This window comes from Leucopleurus acutus (genome assembly GCF_964270905.1).
Source record: "Leucopleurus acutus genome assembly, chromosome: X".
Classification (NCBI taxonomy): Eukaryota; Metazoa; Chordata; class Mammalia; order Artiodactyla; family Delphinidae; genus Leucopleurus; species Leucopleurus acutus.
In genome coordinates this window covers 28,067,787-28,088,862 of record NC_139148.1, presented here as the reverse complement: position 1 = coordinate 28,088,862, position 21,076 = coordinate 28,067,787, and the positions used below count along the sequence as shown (strand labels likewise).

Sequence of the window (21,076 nt, the reverse complement as noted above, 5' to 3'; positions counted from 1 at the left end):
TATTTTTATATTTTAAAAACCTTCTAATTTAAAGTTTTGAAAGAGAATTAGCTGTTTCAAATATAAATTATTGTCTGGGCCTTTTCTTTGCCTTGAAGAATTTGCACAAAATCTTTGCCTTTGCAAGAGTAAATTTAACATAATGTAGAATAAATCACTTTGAATTTAAAACAATAAAAATGACATTAGAGGACTCTTAGTGTCCTGAGTTGATTATTATTAAGGAGTGAATGATTCTTACAATGATGTGAAGACCTCTTTATCCCTGAAAATGTATATTTGGAAGTATATGTTTATTTAACCATTTGGCACTGAGTAATATCGTTAAAGCAAAATGAACAATTACTAAGAAATCATACTTCGCTTTAAAAGCATGACAGAACACAGCAAAAATGTGGGGCAGGCATTTATTTTTGAAATAAAGATTTAGAAACATGAGCGATAAAGGGAATATGTACAAATATCATATTATAAAATGGCAGAAGTCATGTATTCCTTTTCTGAGAAAAAATTGTTCATATTTAAGTCTTCCAAGCATCTTCAACAATAGTGGTTTTGTTTTATGGAAACAGAGGATATCTTAATGTATTATTCTTTTTATATAAATATACAAACCCTTCTATTTTAATGGTCTTCAGAATTTAAATCATTTTACTTGCCTCAGTTCAATATATATTACTTTTTTGGATTAGTCAGCTTAGGCTGCCATAACAAAATACCATAGACTAGGTGGCTTAAACAAGAACATTTTGTTTCTCACAGTGCCGGAGGCTGGTAAGTTCAAGATCAAGGTGTCAGTCTAGTAAGGACCCTCTTCCTGGCTTGCAGACGGCCACTTTCTCACTGTGTTCTCACATGGTGGAGAAGGAGGGGGAGTGGGAGGGGTGGGGGAAGGAAGGGGAGAAGAGGATAAGAGGGATGGAGGGAGAAGGAGGGATATCTTTTTCTTCCTCTTCTAGTAGGGCCACAATCCTATCTGATTAGGGTCCCACCCTGTGACCTCATTTAACCTTAATTACTTTCCAAACACTCTATATTCAGGTACAGTCACATGGGAGCTTGGGCTTCAATTTATTAATTATGGGGGCATTTCAGTTCAGAGCTTGACAGTTTTCTTAACACAATTTTATTAGTTTGGTTAATATCACCAACTTAGCTTAATTGTTCAATGAATAAAAATAGAGTTTCTTATATCTAAATCTATTTAATTTTATTGAGTGATATTACACCTAGCACCCGAGATATAATAATACTTACAATTCCTGTATGCTTATTATATTACAATATACATAAATAGCAATATTCATTTTAGCCTCAAATGCTCATACTCAAAGCCTCAATACTCATGTCAGCCTCACTTACATTTTTAAGCGTTCATGAAATAATGATTTCTACTGTGGGTGGCACTATTTTAAATGTATCCTTTCTCCACCCAAAAAAAAAAGTGTAAAACTCAATTTTCCTTAAGATGACAGTGTCTCCTGTTTTATTAAAACCTATTTATCTGGATATAAACAAAATAGAATAAATAAAAATCAATAATGCATTAGCTCTGGGAAGATAGAATTTCTTTGAAATATTGAATCTAGAATTCTTTTTCTACCAATAATGCATACAAAAAATAACTATGCATAGGAACACACCATAAGGTGTATATTTTTTCTCCGACATACAAGTAAAATCCTTGCACTCAAAATGCAGATGCTTTCACTTCCCTGAAGGGAAGAATAGAAGGGAAAATCTGTAAATTAAAAAAAAAAAAAAAAATTGAATTTGCAGCCTCAGCAACTAAACAATTTTTTTTTTTTAATGTACGCACACCTCTGTTAAAGAAACAAATTTTGTTGAGTATTTGGAATTTTTCTCAAAGTTTCAGGGTATTTATCTTCATTGAAGTATTTAAAATTCTTTAAAGATATCTTTGCCATTTTTTTCATGCTTATGGCTGAATTGTTATTTTGTTTGTAGAATATATAAGTGTGTGTATATATACACACGCACACATATAAGTGTGTGTGTGTGTGTGTATATATATATATATATATATATATACACGTGTGTGTGTGTGTGTGTGTGAGTATCAACAAGAGATAAGAGATTCTGGGCTTTTTATTCAACCAGCCAACTCACAAGATGTAGGCACATCAGGAAAAGTGATGGAGAAACACAAATGTGTTCATTTTCTGTGTGAGAACATGGAACAATTTGACTTTGAGGGTCTTAGTTTTAAACACTGAGAACTGGAACACAGGATCAAGTCATGATTTCTCTATTAATGAGAGTGAAAATTGTGTTATGGTATCACATTTTGTTGCCCCCTTTGGGTAATAAATGTATATTTAAGGAGGAAGTTACCTATTCTTTGTGTTTTTGTGCAAAAGTGAGACACTTTAAAGATGCAATGACAATAAAATTGGCTATTCTAAGTATTTTATAAATATTTTTGCCTTTGGAGAGAAATAGTATTCTTTCCCCATTTTGATTCCTTACCAGTAAGGGCAAGCCTCATTTGTAAATGTTCTTTCCTATCTCTTTGACAGATGACTGAAGGGTTTCTAAAAGAAACATGTCATATCTTCAGTTTGATTTATATCATTCTATTTATTTAAAAAAAATTGTCCATAATTTATTTTTTATTTATATTAGAGAAAATAATAGCTTTTCTTTCTACCTGATGCAGGACACTATCTTTTGGAGAAACGATCTCATCTTCCCTAGACTGTGCTTATTCACTATTAATATTCAGAATATATAATTTTTCTAAAATATTATTTTTAAAAAGTAAGAAAAAGGTTATTTTAAAATGACAAAAATATGAAATTTCCAATTTAGTAGCTAAAATTAAACTTGAATTGAAAAAGTAAACCAAGCTACATTTTATTATCATTCTTTTCAGGTAACAGAAAGAAAGCAACAGTTGGAGAAATGTTTGAAGTTGTCCCGTAAGATGCGAAAGGAAATGAATGTCTTGACAGAATGGCTGGCAGCTACAGATATGGAATTGACAAAGAGATCAGCAGTTGAAGGAATGCCTAGTAATTTGGATTCTGAAGTTGCCTGGGGAAAGGTAAAACCTATATCACTGAAGGTTATTTTTAGCATACATGAAACATACAGCAATATGATTTTTCAAGGAACTGTTAGTGTGCAACAATAATAGATTCATAAATATTATTGTGCTTCATTCTTCCGTTCCTCAAAAATTCATCAGTAGTTTAACTGTATATTTCAGGAATACAATAAAGCTAGTGGGAAGCTTTAGCAAGTGTCTCTCCAAAGCTTGTTTAGAATTAGGTAGGTTATGAATAAAAATATATTCATAAAAATATATACATCAATCCTTAAAAATATATACATCATTAGTCAGAAAGTCAGTCCAAAGATGAGATTCTATGTTCCCTAGCTTGCCTAAGAGACTATTCAGGTGGACCCCACAGCCACGAGGAAGGCAAAGATGCAGAGACTGCAGACAGTTGGGCAGGACAGACTCACAAGAGCAGCAGATTGTTGATGTCGCAGTCATAGAAAAAATCTCATGGGGTCTGTATGACCACTATCGTTTCCATCACCAAACGGCACGGGATTTCCTTTAATCCTCAACTGGTAGATTCTTGCTGTTTCTCTGACAGCCATTCAGACATCATTGTTCTCTACAGTTCAAGGTCAAGGCACTAATAGCTTAATATTTTTTTTTCAGTTGATATATTACTGCATTACTTAAAAGTGTGTTGATATAAAGTAAATAGTTGATATTAATAATGTGTTTTCACCTTAAACTTTGCCAAGCCTTTGGGCACTTAGAAAAAAATAAATCATAGCACACTCTGCCCCCTCATTTTTTTAAATTAACAAACATGTGCCTGCGTTAACTAGATGTTTAAGAGATCTGTGCTTTATTTTGAATTCAAGAAGCCTATCTAGATTATCCAAATTTGGGAAATTTTAATTGCATTATGTAAAAACTTAGTCATACAATGAGATCAAAACTGAAAACTGATTTTCTTTATGTAGATTCAGATGACAAGTAGATGTAAAAATTTGTTACATACAATTTTTGTCAAATAAACATTAGGGAATAAATGTCTTTTTCTTCCCTTTCAGAATAGATTTGTTGTTAGAGATAAGATATTTACTTGGAGTTATTAGTTCAGGATCGTATATATTGTGAGATTATTACAGTAGTGAGTGTACAGAGGGTACAGATTAGAAGTTACATTGGCCTTTTATTTCCCCTTATCACCCAAACAAACATCATATTTCTGTGTGATAATTTAGTTGGGATCAATGACAATCATGTATTTAGGTGCAAGCTGGGCTGTTATAAGAAATAAGCCAAAATTCCGTTTGCCAGATCTTAATCACATGATCATATCTAGCCTTCAGGGAGGGTGGCAAAAGATGGTCTCTATCTGGCTGGGTAGCCAGTGTGTCCTGCTGAAATGATGAGTAGGTCTTATACTAAAATGAAGAAAAAGAGAATGTATTCTCAGGGACAGACAGCACTTTTGGCCAGAGCAGTATCAACTTTTCCTTTTCCATCCTAAGATAAAGACAGAGAAGTTCTGAATGATCTATCTCTCTCTATATATATGACCTACTGATGGCAGTTTCAACCATAAGTACTCATAAGTTTAAAAAAAGCCCAGAAAATATTTATGATCTATTAAAGTATAAAATATGGTAAAACATCCATGGGACATGTAGAGGATTCATGAAAATGATCCAGGCTTCATTCTGTCACCCTTCCCTTAATGCTAGGGACAATATATTTGGTTGTTCATATCCAGTTTAATGGATATGTTAGTTTACTAGGGCAGCCTAACAAAATACCACAGACTGAGAGGCTTAAACAACAGAAGTTTATTTTCTCACAGTTCTGGAGGCTGGAAGTCCGAGGTCAAGGCTTTGGCGGGGTTGTTTTTTTCTGAGGACTCTCTCCATATCTTGTAAATAGCTGTCTTCAGATGGTCTTCCCTCTGTACATGCATGTCTCCCAATTTCTCTTATAAGGACACCAGTCATTTTGTATTAGGGTCTACCCTAATGACCTTTTTTTTTTTTTTTAACTTAATTACCTCTTTAAATGTCCTGTCTGCAAATAGGGTCACATTCTGAGGTACTGGGGTTAGGACTTCATCATATGAATGTTGAGGGAACACAATTCATCCCATATTAGTAGAGTAGCTTTCTAAATATAATGAGGAATGCTAACATAATGGTGCGCAAAGGAGTAGAGCTATACATGAAGGGAATTTGAACAATTCTGACTACAATTTATAACTGACTGAGGTGAAACTACAGAAGTATGCCACATATGAACTCAAAATTCCAGAGTCTCCATAAGGTCATTGAATATGTCACCTAAGGAGATATGTTTGCTTTAGCCTCACCATAAACTCATTAAAATATAAGATAAAGAACTTGGCAAGGTTTTTAGATAATTAGAAAGCTTGTTAGAAAGCTTGAGTGTTCTGGAGACGGCTCAGCTTACTGAGTCTATCTGAAGCATTTTCCATAAAACTCTGGAGCAATACTAATTTGAGATCCAACAGGAAAAAAATGATAGAAATCTGGCGTTTTTCTTTGTCTGTATGATAATTTATCACTCTTTCTCGATCTTTTGAAACACTAAGCTGCTAATGATATACTTTTAGACCCCTTAGTGGTCAAATGAAAAGGATACACATTTACATCTTAATTACATAATTTTTTAATAAACTCTTTTGGAAGGTGCTGAAGCTTTTTCAAAAATTACAGTCATATAGTAAAAACATGCGGCTTACAGATATAAAGCAGTCACATTTATGATAATGATTCTACTTTCTTAAAATGAAAAAAAAGTTAAACTTTCATACATGAAACCCCATGACTCCTTAGTACATTCTCATTTCAAATGCTTTCTTGGTAGATGGAGAACTTGACTCAGACTGTTAGTCTCACCTGCCATTTCAAAAGATAAATGTCAGACTTCTTTTCAAAACAAATTCATTTATTTATTTTTGGTTTCTTTTTATTGAAGTATAATTGGCATATAGCATTGTATTAGTTTAAGGTGTACAGCATAAACGTTCGACATTTGCATACACTGTGAAATGATCACCACGGCAAGTCTCATTACCATCTGTCACTATGCAAAGTTACAAATCTTTTTCTTCTTGTGATGAGAACTTTTAAGATTTACTTTTTCACAACTTGAAAATTTGTAATATAATTTTGTCAGCTATAGTCACCATCCTGTACATTACATCCTCATGACTTACTTTATAACTGCAAGTTTGTACCTCTTTTTTTTCATTTCCCACGTTCTTTTTATTTTTTCTATAATGTAGTCAGTAGCACAAGCTTAATCACTTATTCGAAAATCAAGTGATGTTCTTTCCACCTCATGCATCATCAGCAGCAATAAAAATCCTGAGATTGGGACGTTTCAGGCAGCATTTTGATACCGCACTAGGTGGAAAAAAATCCAACTTTTTTTTTCTTTTGCATTTTAGTAGTCATTGGCGTTTTATTTTTTCTTTCAGTTTTACTGAGATATAATTTACATACAGCACTGTATAAGTTTAAGGTGTACGCCATAAAGATTTGATTTATGTACATCATGAGATGATGACCACAGTATGTTTAGTTAATATCTATCATCTCATATACAAACAAAGGAAAAGAAAAAAATTTTTTCCTTGTGATGAGAAAACTTAGCATTGACTCTCTTAAGGACTTTCATATATAATATATAGCAGTGTTAATTAATCATGTTGTACGCTATATCCCTGAGTACTTGTTTATGTTAAAACTGAAAGTTTATATCTTTTGACCACTTTCATCCAATTTCCCCTCCCCCAACCCCCTACTCTGATAACCATAAATCTGATCTCTTTTTCTATGAGTTTGTTTGTTTTTAAAGTATAATTGGCCTACAAAACTATGTTACTTCCTGGTACACAATATATTGATTTTATATTTCTATATATTACAAAATGATCACCATGATGTCTAGTTACCATCTGTCACCATACAAAGATTATTATTATTTACTGTATTCCCCACACTATGTATTTCATACCCATAACTCATGTATTTTATAACTGTAAGTTTGCATCTCTTAATCCCCTTCCCCTATCTTGCCCCCATCCTCTGGCAACTGCATGTTTGTTCTCTGTATCTATGACTCTGTTTCTATTTTGTTATTTATTTTGTTTTTTTAGATTCCACATATAAGTGAAATCATATGGTATTTGTCTTTGTCTGTACCTCTTGAGTGCCTCCTTCACCCATTTCTCCCACACCCCAACACCCCTCCCCTCTAGCAACTACCAATCTGTTCTCTGTAAGTTTTGTTTTTTTTGGGTTCCCCATATAAGTGAAATCATATGGTATTTGTCTTTCTCTGTCTGACTTACTTCATTTAACATAATACCATCAAGGTCCATCCATGTTGTAGCAAATTTCAAGATTTCATTCCTTTTTATGGCTGAGTTGTATTCCAGTGTGTGTGTGTGTGTGTTTGTGTGTGTGTGTCTGTACATCACATCTTCTTTATCCATTAATACATCAGTGGACACTTAGGTTGTTTTCATATCTTGGCTATTGTAAATAGTACTGCAATGGACATACAGGTGCATATATCTTTTAGAATTATTGTTTTCATTTTCTTTTGATAAATACCCAGAAGTAGAATTGCTGGATCATATGATAGTTTAATTTTTTTTTTGAGGAACATCCATACTGGTTTCTGTAGAGACTGCACCAGTTTACATTCCCACCAACAGTGCACTAGGGTTGCCTTTTCTTTACATCCTTGCCAACACTTGTTATTTCTTGTCCTTTTGATAATAGCCATTATGACAGCTGTGAAGGGGTATCTCATTGTGGTGATTAACATTTCCCTGATGATTAGTGATATTGAGCATCTCCCCATGTGCCTGTTGACTATCTGTATGTCTCCTTTGGGAAAAAAGTATCTATTTAGATCCTCTGCTCATTTTTTAATCAGATTGTTTGTTTTTTTTCCTTACTGAATTGTATGAGCTCTTTATATATTTTGGATATTAACCCCTTATAGATATGTGATTTGCAAATGTCTTCTCCCATTCAGTAGATTGCCATTTCATTTTGATAATGGCTTCCTTCACTGTACAGAAGCTTTCTGGTTTCATGTAGTCCCATTTGCTTATGTTTGCTTTTGTTGCAATTGCCTTTGGAATCAGATTCAAAAAATATTGCTAAGACTGATGTCCAGAAGCTTTACAGAGTTTTATGGTTTATGATCTTACATTCAACTCTTTAATCCATTTTGAGTTAATTTTTGTATATGGTGAAAGATAGTAGTCCAGGTTTATTCTTCTGAATGTAGTTGTCCAGTTTCCCCAACACCATTAATTGAAGAGACTGTCATTCCCCCCATATTCATGGCTCCTTTGTCATAGATTAATTGGCCATATATACATGAGTTCATTTCTGGGCTATGTTCCACTGATCTGTGTGTCTGTTTGTATGCCAAACCCACACTCTTTAAACTATTATAGCTTTGATGTATAATTTGAAATCAGGGAGCATGATGCCTCCACCTATATTCTTCTTCTTTCAAAGACTGCTTTGTCTATTCAGGATCTTTTGTGATTCTATACATATTTGAGGATGGTTTGTTGTATTTCTGGGAAAAATGTCATTGGAATTTTGATAGTGATTGCATTGAAATTGTAGTTTGCTTTGGGTAATATGGACATTTGAGCAACATTAATTCTTCCAATCCATGAGCATGGAATATCTTTCCATTTATTTGTGTTTTTTTCACTTTTTTCATCAGTGTCTTATAGTTTTAAGTGTATAAGTTCTTTAACTCCTTAGTTAAATTTACTCCTAGGCATTCTATTCTTCTTTATGAAATTGTAGAATGGGTTTACAATGAAATTGTAAATGGGTTTATTTTTTTAATTTCTCTTTCTGATACTTTTAGTGTATCAAAATGCAACAGATTTTTGTGTATTGATTTTGTACTCTGCTAAGTTACTGAATTTATAAGTTTTAAAAGTTTTTTGGTAGAGTGTTTAGGGTTTTCTACATGTAAAGTTATGTTGTTCACAAATAGTGACAGTTTTACTTCTTTCTTTCCAATGTGGGTGCCTGTTATTTCTTTGTCCTGCTTAATTGCTCAGGCTAGTACTTCTAATACTATGTTGAATAAAAGTGGGGGGAGTGGACAACCTTGTCTTGTTCTTGATCTTAGAGGAGAATCTTTCAGTTTTCTTCATCATGATGTTAACTGTAGGTTTGTGAAAAATGGCCTTTATTATGTTGAGGTACATTCCCTCTATATCCAGTTTGTTGAGAATTTTTATTATGGATTGGTATTGATTTTTGTCATATGCTTTTCCTGCATCTACTGAGATGATCATATGATTTTTATTCTTCATCTTGTTAACATGGTGTATCATGTTGATTGATTTGCAGAGGTTGAAGCTTCCTTTCATCCCTGGAATAAATCCCACTTCATCAAGATGTATAATCCTTTTAATGTATTCTTGAATTCATTTGCTAATGCTTAGTTGAAGATTTTTGCATCTATGTTAATCAGAGATCTTGGCCTGTAATTTTCTCTTTTTGTGGTGTCCTTCTCTGGTTTTGGTATCAGGGTGATGCTAGCCTCATAACATGAGCTTGGGAGCACTTGCTCCTCTACAATTTCTTAGAAGAGTTTGAGAAGGACAGGTATTAAATATTATTTGAATATTTGATAGACTTCATCACTGAAGTTGTCTGGTCCTGGACTTTTGTTTGTTGGGTGTTCTTTGGTTATTGATTCAGTCTCCTTACTAGTAATTGGTCTATTCATATTTTTTATTTCTTCATGATTCAGTCTTTGAAGATAGTATGTTTCTAGGAATGTATCCATTTCTTGTAGGTTGTCCAGTTTGTTGGCGTATAATTGTTCATAGTAGTCTCTTATGGTCCTTCATATTTGTTTGGTGTCAGTTGTAATTTCTCTTTCATTTCTGGTCTTATTTATTTGAACCCTGTCTCTTTTTTTCTTAGTGAGTCTACCTAAAGGATTGTCCATTTTGCTTATCTTTCCCAAGGACTTGTTCTTAGTTTCATTGATATTTTATGTTGTCTTTTTGGTCTCTATTTCATTTATTTCTGCTCTGACCATTATTATTTCCTTCTTTCTAATAACTTTGGGCTTTGTTCTTGTTTTTCTCTTTCCTTTAGGTGTAAAGTTAGACTGTTTATTTGAGATTTTCCTTATTTCTTGAGGTACGCAGGCCTATGTTTCTATGAACTTTGAACGTCCCTCTTAAAACTGCTTTCTCCATCCCATAGATTTGATATATATCCTTTTGCATTTGTCTCAAGGTATTTCTTTAAATTTCTTCTTTGATTTCCTCATTGACCCATTGGTTGTTCAGTAGTAGGTTGTTTAATCTCCACATATTTTTACTGATTCTTTCTTCTGCTTTTTCTAGTCTTCTGTTGAACTCCTCTAGTGTATTTTTAAGTTCAGTTATTATAATCTTCAGCTCTTTAGTTTCTGTTTGGTACTTATATTTTCTGTCTCTGTTGAAGTTCTCCCTGTATTCATCCATTCTTCTGAGTCCAGTGAGCATTTTTTGACCATTACTTTGAAATATTTATCAGGTAAATTCCTTATCTCCATTTCATTGAGATCTTTTTTCCTGTGTTTTTTTTTTTACTTCTCCTTTCATTTGGAACCTATTCCCCTATCTCCACATTTTGCTTGACTCTGTGTTTGTTTCTGTGTGTTAGGTGAAACAGCTACTTCTCCCGGTCTTGCAGGAGTGGCAAGAAAAAAAATTAAAATAACAGGAATAAAACATTTTAGAATAATAATAACAGAAATAAGATAAAAAGTTTATAATGGGAATTGCAAAGTTAAACCGTTAATACTAATTTGAAATTTCTAAAGCCCAGTAGCTGTTTCATTCTAATTTTTAAAATTTTTGGCTGCATTGGGTCTTCATTGCTATGTGCAGGCTTTCTGTAGTTGCGGCAAGCGAGGGCTACTCTTCATTGCGGTGTGTGGGATTCTCATTGCAGTGGCTTCTCTTGTTGTGGAGCACGGGCTGTAGGTGCACAGGCTTCAGTAGTTGTGGCACATGGGCTCAGTAGTTGTGGCTCATGGGCTCAGTAGTTGTGGCTCACGGGCTCAGTAGTTGTGGCTCATGGGCTCTAGAGCACAGGCTCAGTAGTTGTGGTGCACGGGCTTCGTTGCTCCACGGCATGTGGGATCTTCCCAGACCAGGGCTCGAACCCGTGTCCCCTGCATTGGCAGGCAGATTCTTAACCACTGGGCCACCAGGGAAGTCCCTCATTCTATTTTTAAATTCAACAATCTGCCTCCATCAGAGTAGTGATAAAGAGGGAAAATTAATATTAAGATTTTGATAGAGTGGATCACTTCTAGCTGCATGGTCTGGACAACAGAGATGCCATAAGAAAACCACATCTGTGATGTTTGTCACTCCATGAATGATCACATATATTCCCTCTTTGTACTGTACAAATCTCTGATAATGGATTTTGCCAGGTTGAGGTCAGAAACACTGATGGCTCTAGTGTAGAGACAGAGACAACAGAAGGGGAGGGTAAGGCAAACTAGGGGAGGTTACCAGCACCTGGGGAGTTGGAGTACCAGCACTGTACAAGATCCCTGAGCTGTCATGATAACCCCTACTCTCTTAGACTACTACATGGGCATTAACAGTTTCACTTGCCAAAAGGACAGGGAAAGTATCTGTTTTGTTCACTGGTTTTTCCCATGCGCATAAAATAGTATCTGATATGTAGTACATGCTCAATAAAAATCTCTTGGATATAATAAATTGTAATTTAAGAGATAAAAATTAAAAGAATGCCAAAGCGTTTCTTGAGAGAAGAGAAAAATGCTGATTTGCTTTCAAAGTTTGGTAATTTTTAGAACAAATGGAAACAATCATCTGACCAAATGCTCCCATTTTATAGATGAGAAAATAGAAGTCCTGGTATATAGCAAATCTGCAACTAGAATCCAACACTATCTCTGATTTTAAGGTATCTAAAGTGACAAAAAGCTATTCATCATCCGCAATGAGAATAAAATACAGCATGGCTAAATTTGAAGTGCACAATATATAAGTCCACATAAAAATAATAAAATGAAAATTCTGTGTGCATTTATCACCTATTTTAGTCTGTAATCTATGGCCACTGGTGTGATATTAGATTTTAGATATTATTTGTTAATGTCTTAAAATCATGGCCTAGCAGTTAGAACTCTGTGCTTTCACTGCGAAGGGAACGGGTTCAATTCCTAGTCAAGGAACTAAGATCCTGCAAGCCACGCAGCATGGCCAAAAAAAAAAAAAGAATCACTTTGGTTAGTTGGATATAAGTAAATCAATTCTGAATATCTCATTACTGGTCCCAGTTGTTTAGCATATGAATTGAGCACAGAAATATAACCATCGGAAAATAAATATTTCTGTAATTAAATAGAAGTTTATATCTCAGATGATCATTATGTCTGGAAAATATAAGCTTCAGCAAAGTTTAATCTACATGATTTTCTGATTTAACCACTAACAGATTTCTTTCATTCCTAATTTAATTTCAGTAGCTAAAAATTCAAAGCCAGTTAAATAATTCAGCTATATTAAAGCCCTTTAATATTCACAGTGTTATCTAAAAATTAAAATGGTTAAATATCATTCCCTAGAAAAATAATTTTTGTTCTTTAATAGTTTAAAGGTTTAATAGTTTAATAGTTTAATCCATCAACTTTTTGGATAATTCATATTTACCATTTTACATAAATTGACCATTAATTTTTTTTTTTTTTTTTTTTTTTCTTTGAGGTGTGCGGGCCTCTCACTGTTGTGGCCTCTCCCGTTGCGGAGCACAGGCTCCGGACGCGCAGGCTCAGTGGCCATGGCTCACGGGCCCAGCCGCTCCGCGGCATGTGGGATCTTCCCAGACCGGGGCACGAACCCGTGTCCCCTGCATCGGCAGGCGGACTCTCAACCACTGCGCCACCAGGGAAGCCCCATTAATTTTTATTAACAGTAGTCGTGGGATACCAAGAGTTACGTGTTAGAATCTCACACACACACACACACACACACATAAATGTTGAGTTTAACTCAGGGTATTATAATGCAAAATAATTCATGTCTAAATAGCCACTTATGTAACAAGTCATGATTTTCACATTTATTTCAGGGACAAATTTTTATAATAGTCAACATTAAGAACAACAATTATACCTTTCCTCAATTATCCTTCTGCTGTCACTTCAATGCTAAAATTTAATGAGAGTTACCCACTAAGATCTCATGACATAATGTATCATTCTGTTTTGCCAGTGGTTCTCAGCATTGGCCGCACATTGAAATCACCTGGGGAACTTTAAAAGCCTACCAGTGCTGAGAGCCTACCCGCAGAAATTCTGATTTAATTGGTCTGAGTGTGGCCAGTGTCTCTAATATTCAGCAAAGTTTGAGAACCACTAGCTAGTGCAGTACAAGCAGTCTTACGAGATCTACGTTCAGTTCAGCCAATGATGTCCTGTAGTTTTTTTTTTTTTTTTTTTTTTAACAATTATCTTTCACGGTTTAAAGAGATCTGGCCTCTGGTCCTAGATTATCTGGATAATTGCATCAACTCATCACTCCCCTTAGCTATAAAAGCATGAGAACTATTACTTATTTCTACAGTCTGTTACACTATCATTCCCGTGAAAAATTACATATCTTTTTTAAAGAGAGCACAGTAATTTATCTGTGAAGTGAAATAACACTAGCAGATCATTAACTTTGTACAATGAATGCATCAAGCAGCTGTTACTTAGAAAATAGAACATCTGTTAAATGCCACTGGAGTCACTATTCACTGTCATTATAGCTATAATTTCTGTTTTGCGTATTCTGCTTTCATGAAATTCTTTTTTAATAGGCAATGCATTATTAATAAAAAGTCAATACACGTTGGTATAAGATCCACTATTTAATGTTTTATATTCTTTTAAAATGTATCATTATATTATTCCATCACATTAGCCTAATAATAAAATATGTTTGAATCCTTGGACCATGGCAGAGTAATGTAGGACCTGAAAAAACAATTAATATCATGTTTTATCACATTTAAGACATATTAGATTGAATGATACACTGTTGATTTAATTACAGCCATTTTGGATCAAAAGAAACACCACCACCTTAAATGTGAGCATATATTGTATGTTTTATCTCAATTTCAGAGACCTTAATATGTGACAAATGCACATCTTAGAATTGCAGTAATGTGGTAAATTTGTTCACTTTCTTCCCGTGAATATGTTTTGTAGCTAAAGGTGAAAACTCTCTCCCATTTCTGATGACCAGAAATGGTATAATATTTATGCAGACTGACTGAAGGCAGAATTCACTTGGTGAGGGTAACCTTTTAAAATACTTTTTTTGGGTGTGTTAGTTAACTCTTCATCCATTTAGTGGGAACTTGCACGAGAGGTAAAGAAAGATCAAATAAACAGGAATTTTGTAGCATCCTAGTAAAGGATGGAAAATACATGGAAATGGTGTTATGGCACACATTTGACTAAAGGTGGGACTGAGTGAAGATAGAATCTGTGGGACAGGGGACACCTAAGAGATTAAAAAAGGGGAGAGGGATGAATTGGGCAATTGGGATTGACATGTATACACTGATGTGTATAAAATTGATGACTAATAAGAACCTGCTGTAGGAAAAAAATAAATAAAATAAAATTCAAAAAAAAGAATTCATAAAAAAAAAGGGGAGAGGGTGGGAATAATAGGAAATCAGATTGAGAAGTTATCCTAAGAATATAAATCCATCAGAAATTCCAGGAGAATTTGTGGAAAGCATTGGACCTCTGAAAATGTGAAATGGGTGAAAGAGAGGCTCAAGCGCAAGTGGGTTTTGTTTCTCTGCCCCTGTTGGCAAATATCTGTGGATGTGTTCCTATGGAACCAGATAATTAATCCAACACGTTTTACTATTTTACCTTTAAATCAATTAAAGATGTTTCCATCACATAATTTTATGATCAACAGAGACTGACAGAACAGGTTTTTCCAGCCTGCTACCTCATCAGTGAAGAGAGTTGATGAAGCTGAGGGTGAAATCCTGAACCTCTCAGGCCACTTAAATTAGACTCAAGTGATTTAACTTATAGGTATGAGGGATGAATCAGAATGTAGTTTCCATCCTTCACTTGAACACATGGGTGGGTGTCTTAATTAGGAGAAATTAACCTATGGTACCCATTTCTTTTATTATAAGAAAATTGTTCTAGTATTTAAAAAATTGCTATGGCTACGAAAAAGTAGAGAGCAAATTTGTTTCTTTAAAATCATAGAGGGTAGTGTTTAATATTTCAACTATTTATTCTGGAGCTATCAAATGTTACAAATTAAAGATATGGAAAATAAAGAAAAATGTTAGATTTTGTGGCAGTTGATATTTACATTGAGTTCTACTCTTATCTGACATTTTTTTTTCCGGTATCATAAAACCCCAAGCACCAAGTAGATAGTTCACATTAAGCTGCTGTTGAAACTCCTGTAACTAGACTTATGACCATGTCATAGGTCAAAACAAAACTGTGTCCATAATTTTGCTTTTAATTCAACCTTAAAATTGATCCTAGAATCTGTCACACTACTGCATGATTGAAAAAAAACTAAGAGAGCTGATTTACAATTTATTCAATTTAATCATTGAATTTGAACTTGCCCATTCAGAAGGGTAGACCTTCCCAAACCCTCTCCAGCCCTCACCTCATAAGGCAACAGAAGAAATCATGTGTGCTGAGGATTGAATGCCTTTTGAGAGGAAGAAGTGTATTTTCAATTCTTTCTCCCCATCTCACCAACCCCATAAATAAGTCTACCTTTCTTAAAGAGGTAAGGGTATAGAGAGAATGGCCAACAGAGTAGCTGTAGTTTAATTCAGTAATTCAGTTCTCAATACATCTGCAAGTATAGACATTCTTCTGTTAAGGGAGACTTTTAGAGCATGGAAAAATGGTTCCTTGACATCTTAAAATATATGTTTTTAGTTTCCAGTGAGTACCCCATATTCCCCTTTTGGTGGCTTTTGATTCCAACCTTCGTACTTTCTCGTCATTTTATACTTTGTCTTTAGTCAGTCTAAACCATCCCGTCCTTTATGGTAAACTCTGGTTTCAATTATCACCTCTCCCTTGAAGCCATTCATGCTTATCCCAGCCATGAATTATCTTTTCCTCAAAATTATGTTCTTTCTAATATGATATCAAATTGTTTGCTTGTGTTTCAACTTTTCTTTGCAGCTACACTTTAGGTAGCATTAGAGCAAGGTATGCAGAGACTGCCTCTTTCCTTATCTCTGGCAGTGAATGGCACAGTGCAGAGTGGGTATTAAGCATCTAATGTACATTGACTCATTGAAATTTAAGTAAGATCTTCACAGAGCAAGATCAGCATATTTTTTTAAAATCTAAGATCCTATTATTTGTAAGCCATGCCATTAATTAAAAATGCTTTTGTGGTGGGCTTCCCTGGTGGAGCAGCGGTTGAGAATCTGCCTGCTAATGCAGGGGACACGGGTTCGAGCCCTGGTCTGGGAGGATCCCACATGCCGCGGAGCAGCTAGGCCCATGAGCCACAACTACTGAGCCTGCGCGTCAGGAGCCTGTGCTCCGCAACAAGAGAGCCCGCGATAGTGAGAGGCCCGCACACCGCGATGAAAGAGTGGCCCCCGCTTGCCACAACTAGAGAAAGCCCTTGCAAAGAAATGAAGACCCAACACAGCAAAAATAAATTAATTAATTAATAAACTCCTACCTCCAACATCTTCTTTAAAAAAAAAATGCTTTTGTGGGGGAAAATAAAAAATCCATTAAATGAGCACAATATTTTTCCTAACCAAAAATAGCATTTATACAAATGATTCAATACCAGTTTATTCTTGAATACCACATGTAAAGGTTTGACTTTAGGTCTTTTTACAGTAGGAGTGTAAATTTTCTCCTTATTCACTTTTGGCCATAAACGGTTATACACTACCACAATGAACACTGGTTTTTTTCAAGCTCATGTTCATGATGGTGTTAACTTCAACATGTTTGAGTTTTACCTTACAACATTGAAAAACATAAAATGAAACCAGAAATTAGTCCACATTTCCTGTTTTCTTGTTCTTATTAACTGAATGAAGTATCACTGGACATTAAACATTTTCTCTTGAAAATTAGCTGGAGAATTTGGGGAGATTTTAATGAATAATAGTTGTTTGTGACCCATTAACTGTTTGCAACAATATTTCCTAAATTCAAAACTTCTCTGATCTCTTCTGAGATTTGGAAATTTCCACTGCCTTTAATCGCATTGCCTGGCTTAGAAGGGACAAATGTCTATGTACGCAACGACTTTTTGTATCAAAGTTTAAACATAGTATCATCTTTCTGAAGTTATTTTAAGAGATAGTTAGTGATCCAAATATAAATTAAGCTTTAACTTCTTTAACTTTGTGAGGTGTTACCTTTATGAGTAAATGAACTATAGTGACAAGGCACTAGTCTGGCATATAGGAAGTAGGAAATGCTCATTTACATATATTTTCATATTTTTGTCATACTCAAATATAAGTTTTATAAAGGTAAGGACTTTGTGTCTCTATCATTTTATCCACAGTGCCTAGAATAGTGGCTACCATGTATGGTTGTAAAGATTGTGTGCTACACAAGGGTGCAGACAAAGGGAGTGAAAGGGCTGGAATCTAGCCCATGAGCAGTCACAAGTCAAACTGCAGAAGGGCTTTTTCCACCCAAAGATGACATTTCTCATAATTTCCTAAAAGACACTAGGTAAAATCACCTACATCTCTGCTGTAATAGTGAGCCATTTAGCAGGAGCTCAGTAACATTTGTGATTAATACATGAAGGAATTCCTTTTATGAATTGCTAACTCACTCATGTGCAACAGATGACAGCTACATTACAAATAGCCCATTGCATGGTAGCTGATAAGTTCATTTAGCATTAATTACCTTAATTCCAGATTTTTTTTTATTTTGAAAAAGAAAAACAAATAGAAAAGTATATATTAGAATTGAAGAAACAATGACTGTTTTATATAGAAATTATTTTATACCATCTTTTAACCTCATTTATTCCCCTGCTTATTTGATAGCCAAAGCAAAAGCAAAATGTGTATATGTGTGTGTGTGTATTTATATATACTTTGAGTAGATCAGGACCTGAGAGTATGGAGGAAAGGCAGCCTTAAGAGTTATTTCTGTATACTACAAAGATAGAAATGCACCTTGAGAATATATAGGACTAAGGATATATGCTGGCCTCATAGACACCATCTTCCTGTCGTTTACTTGGACCACTTCTCTTATTCTCTGTGCATATATTTAATTTGCCTCTTTGCAAAAGGTCTCCCTCCACTTCTTGTCATTGCTGCTACCCAGTAATTTTGTCTTACTATGGCTTTGACTTGCTGCAGTAAAGACATCAGCTCCATTTCAAATGACTTCTCAGCTGGGGTATTACCATAGTCTCTGTATCTCTCAGTTAAACTTCTTGAGAGAGTATCTGTTTGGCTCAGACTTATCCACCAGGGAAGGTCCAACAGCTGTATGTGGGCGAGGGAGGGATCGGGGGCAGAGGCAGGGAAATGCAAGATGGTCATGTGGTCCGCCATGACACGTCACAAGAAAGGGTGTACGTAGAACTGACAGTAAAGTTTATACTAGGATCAGTTTTCCATCAATTCTCTACATAATTTCTAATATTAAATGTGCTTATTTTCAGGTTTGAAAATCAAGTCTTAGGAAGTACTGGTGCTCTCTTAGGGGATTTTAATAGTATCTCTTTAATTTACTTCTAACTGAAATTAAGCAATTTTTCAGTTATGAGTGTGAGCAACAAATCCCAGCAGTATCAGTACTTCCTGTGACTTTGCCAGCAGTCACAGATAAAATTATGACAGATAATTTTATATTACATTCTAGTCATTGAATATAATTCAAAACACCAGTGGTGCTAATCACTACTTTGAAATTATCCTAAAGGTTTGTTGCTAGATCATTGTAGTTATACATGTTACGAAAGAAAACATGTATTACTATCTCACAAATTTTAAAAATATATTTTGTATATTTTATTTAAGTATAATTGTTTTTAATTTTAAATCCATTGCATTTAATTTTATCCTTTTAAAAACATTATTATGAGAAAGGATACTTAAGTTTCACCAGATGCCAAACAGGTTTGTGGCACCAAAAATTTGAAAGTACCTGCAGTAGAAATACAGGAGTGCAATAATTGCTGAATTTTCTAAAAGCAGTTGCTTAGCCACATAGCACAGGGAGATCAGCTCGGTGCTTTGTGACTGTGACTGCCTGGAGGGGTGGGATAGGGAGGGTGGGAGGGAGATGCAGGAGGGAGGAGATATGGAGATATATGTATATGTATAGCTGATTCACTTTGTTATAGAGCAGAAACTAGCACGCCATTGTAAAGCAATTATATTCCAATAAAGATGTTAAAAAATAAAATAAAATAAAAATACGGTAAATAAGTAAATAAATAAAAGCAGTTGCTTATTTGTGGATGGTTTTTCTGAGATCTACCTTTAGCCAATACTTATACAAATTAAGTAAATATGAATATGTTTAGATGGACAGTATGTATGTTTATTATTAAATATGTGCAATCATAAATAAATAAGTCAATCATGTTTATGTATGCATACATATTCATATGTACCCGGTAACGAAACTACAGTGTATATGGGATGATTTTCATCATTCCTAGAGACATGGTTGAAAGTTTAAACCCTTGAAAACTCTTACCATAGTAACTGGACGCATAGCCATTTCAAAAGCTTTAAGTCTTAAGACGACAGTACTCGAAGCTCAAATGCTGTTCTTTTCACAGGCTACTCAGAAAGAGATTGAGAAACAGAAGGTTCACCTAAAGAGCATTACAGAGCTAGGAGAGGCCTTGAAAGCAGTTTTGGGCAAGAAGGAGACCTTGGTGGAAGATAAACTGAGTCTTCTGAATAGTAACTGGATAGCTGTCACTTCCCGGGCAGAAGAGTGGTTAAACCTTTTGTTGGTAAGAGAAGAGGCTGGAAGATTTTCAGCCCCTCTCCATCACGAGAAAGAAATTATATAAGCTTTAAATAATAGTATTTATGTTAGCAAATTCTTCAACTCCACATAAGTGTTGGCCCTTATTTCAATATCTATTTCTATAGTGTAAGATATTTTTTGCATGTTTGTATTATATTCTATATGGAGATTGCACCTAAAAGTAATTTGAATGATACTACATTTTTTGTCTTTTAAAATTGTACAAAGTAGGACAAATATTTTAAAATATTGTCTAACTAATACTATGTCATGGTATGTCTCTAAAATTAAGGAATACCAGAAACACATGGAAACCTTTGACCAGAATGTGAATCACATCACAAACTGGATCATTCAGGCTGATACACTTCTGGATGAATCTGAGAAAAAGAAACCACAGCAAAAAGAAGACATGCTTAAGGTAGCAAATAAACTATTATGAAAAGTAATTTTCACACTGTGCAACAGTTATATCAATTATCTTTGTCCTAAAAGATACAAAGGACTTCTTAATAAGAGTGAAAAAAATCTTCCTCTCTTCCTTCCCCACCTCCTTCCTTCCTTTTCTTTCTCCTTTAATGCCTTCTTTCCTTCCCTCCCTACTTCTTTCTCAGCATTGTTCACAGACCATCTGAGTAAACAACGGGAGTCCAATCTATGGACATTTTGCCTATGCGATGTCTAAATCTTAGTAATTAGTAACAATACTGAGCTTACATAAAACTGAATTTTTCATTCTTAACTATACGTAAACTAAACATGGCTTCGTGTTCTCTCTTTTTGGTATTGAAACTGATTATTAGGACATCCTAAGCTGTCTTTCTCAATGGCAACTTAGTCTTTACTTTAAAAAAAAAAAAATGGTTCCTGTAAAAGGATATGAGGGGTATAATGTGCAAATGTAACTTACTGATGCTATAATACCTCTAT

At 34.6% G+C, this 21,076-nt stretch overlaps 1 protein-coding gene across 2 annotated transcripts in view; it reads left to right on the top strand.

Annotated features, from left to right (window-relative positions):
- DMD (dystrophin) overlaps positions 1 to 21,076 on the top strand; it is a gene marked incomplete at its 5' end in the record, with an annotated part of 2,126,456 nt that overhangs the window by 815,819 nt on the left and 1,289,561 nt on the right. For both annotated transcript variants that reach the window (XM_082864911.1, XM_082864910.1), the window contains 3 exons: positions 2,897 to 3,067; positions 19,950 to 20,129; positions 20,439 to 20,567. In XM_082864911.1, coding sequence (XP_082721037.1) covers positions 2,897 to 3,067; positions 19,950 to 20,129; positions 20,439 to 20,567 — 480 coding nt within the window. The remainder of the gene's footprint in view (positions 1 to 2,896; positions 3,068 to 19,949; positions 20,130 to 20,438; positions 20,568 to 21,076) is intronic.